This window comes from Galeopterus variegatus, unplaced genomic scaffold (assembly GCF_000696425.1).
Source record: "Galeopterus variegatus unplaced genomic scaffold, G_variegatus-3.0.2 Scaffold431, whole genome shotgun sequence".
NCBI lineage: Eukaryota > Metazoa > Chordata > Mammalia > Dermoptera > Cynocephalidae > Galeopterus > Galeopterus variegatus.
Window position 1 is genome coordinate 181,206 of NW_007726542.1, and position 2,235 is coordinate 183,440.

At 72.0% G+C, this 2,235-nt stretch overlaps 1 protein-coding gene across 1 annotated transcript in view; it reads left to right on the forward strand.

Moving 5' to 3' along the window:
- Nucleotides 1–2,121: 2,121 nt before the first annotated feature.
- The window catches only part of TMEM200B (transmembrane protein 200B), a 2,841-nt gene continuing 2,727 nt past the window's right edge, over nucleotides 2,122–2,235 (forward strand). The window contains exon 1 of the mRNA XM_008568691.1: nucleotides 2,122–2,235. Coding sequence (XP_008566913.1) covers nucleotides 2,122–2,235 — 114 coding nt within the window.

Below are 2,235 nucleotides of genomic sequence, written 5' to 3' on the forward strand. Positions count from 1 at the left end.
GCCCGGAAATCCGACGGAGCCCAGTGCCCGGAGCCGCGCGGCCGCCACCGCCGCCGCCACCACCCCAGCGCCGCGGCCCGGGGGACGGGGCGGGGCGGGGCGGGGATTCCGTGGAGACGGAGGCGGCGCGGGGAGCTTCGGCGCACGGACTCGGATCCCGACCCGCCGGGGCGCTCCGGCGCCAGGTGAGTGGAACCCACTTGAGCCCATGGGGTCGCCCCCTACTTTCTCTAACTTTTTGTCTGGCGCCTCCTCGGGAAGGGTCCCTGGGGGCGGCAGCCGGGTCCTCCCTTCCCCCTCGGGCCAGAGTGTGATCGCGGGCGGTGATGGGACCCCTGAGTACAGGGGACTCGGCCCCAACAATTTCCAGCGACCCGGGACCGTCGGGCTGTGTCTCAACTTTCCTCCTCCCAAGGGTCCCCAGCGTCGACCCACGCCCTCCAGAGTCCCGGGGTCTCTGAGTGCGTCTCCATCTCTCTATTCCGCGCGTTTGTGCCTCCCCCGGGCAGGGACATGCAGGGGCTCGAAGGTGACCTTTCTGGAGTTGGGGCTGGGGCGCCGGCTCCGGCTTGAGACGGGATGTCACTTCTCTGGCTTCGGGGAGGGGAAACGGCTCCCTCCTCAGAGACCCGGGGACGGGCCTCGCCGCCTCCCAGGACTCTCCCGTGGCCGTGCCGAGGGGTGCCCCGTGCTCGGGGCTAGGGCCCTGGTGGCGCCCCTGCCTCGTGCGGCCGTGTGACCCCTGGCAGGGCCGCAGTCTCCGTCGGAGAAAACCAGGCTTTGGGCACGGTGGACGCCGCGGCTCCGCGCTAGGCCCCGGGCCTTCAGCGCTCCTGTCCGAGGCAGGGATGGGGTGTCTCGCTTTGAGCTTCGGGGGTGCGGATGAGCCGTGCGTGGGGGAGTAAGGCCTCGTCCCTGAGGCCTCGGCTGTGGGTTCCAGCGCCGCAGCTGTTTAGAAACCAGACAGGGGCATGAGGACGCACCAGTGGACAGCGAGGTCCTAACCCTGCTGTCCTGCGGCCCCGGGTGCCTGGGCTGGGACCCGCTTCCTCCCACGCCCTCCTTCTCCTGGGGGCCACCGCACACGCGGCCCGGCGACTCCTGCCCCGGCTGGGGTCAGCAGCTGTGCGGCCTGAGGCACAGGGGCGGTACTGTTCTGGCTGGGACGCGGGCCACCGAGGCCTCGGGCGGAGGAGGCCGGAAAGGAGGCCAGGCGGCGGGAAAGGGGGATGATTCATCCGGAGGAGCCCGAATCGGAAACGCCGCAACCGGGGGACAGCCTTGCCCGGGACGACGGGAGAGCTGGGACGGGAGTCAGCCCGGAGGCCCTGCGCTCGGCACCGGCAGCCCCCTGCCCTGGGCCCAGCCGGGACGCGGGGGGAGGGGCAAGCCTCTTCTGCGTGGAGTTGAAAGAAATCCTGGGCAAAGTCCGCCGCCGCCTCCTCTGGCTGGTCTTGGTCTTGGCCAGAGCGGTCTTCCCAGAGTCTAGCTGAAGGCTCTCCTGCTGCAGCTCCAGTGCTGACTGAGGAGGTCTGCAAGGAGGGGGCGGGCTGGGAGAGGCTGGAGGCGGTGACACCCACTCCTTCCCACGCTGCGGTATGTGAAGCGCAGTAGGGGGAGGTGGGCCCGCGAGTGACCCGTGCGGATCAGGGAGGTCTGCGCGCCCCCTCCCTCCGTTACTCCCGTGCAGCCACGTGCGGGGGTGGAGGCGGGCCGGAGCGGTACTCACCCTGGAGACGCCGCTGCGGGGTCCCCAAGCTTGCAGAGCCCGGACCCGCGGGCTGGCAGACCCGGCGCAGGCTGCCGGAGCCCCGCAGCCGGGGATGCGCCAGGGCCCGCGCCCCCTCCCTTGTCTCCGCCCGCGGGCCCGGCCAACTCGAGCTTCTGCTGCGCGTCCCTGGCTCCGATCTCCGCTGCGGAAAACCCGAGCCGGGGCGGCTCCCCGCCTCGCAGCACGGGAAAATCCGGGGGTGGCCGCCAGGGATCTCCAAGCGGCCTGGGCGAGGCGGCCCGAGCTTCCCTCCCGGATTTGGGCCCCGAGACCGGCGCCCCGAACCTAGGCCCGTCGGTTCAGTCCTTGCCTCCCATCTTTTCTCCGCAGAGCGCCCAGACGACTGCGAGATGACGGCTGGGAGCCCCGGAGACTGCGGGGAGGTGCGGAGGAGCCCCGAGGGCCGAGTCTCCCGCCTGGGGCGCCGCCTGGGCCGGCGGCGGCGGCCACGCTCCCCGCCGGAG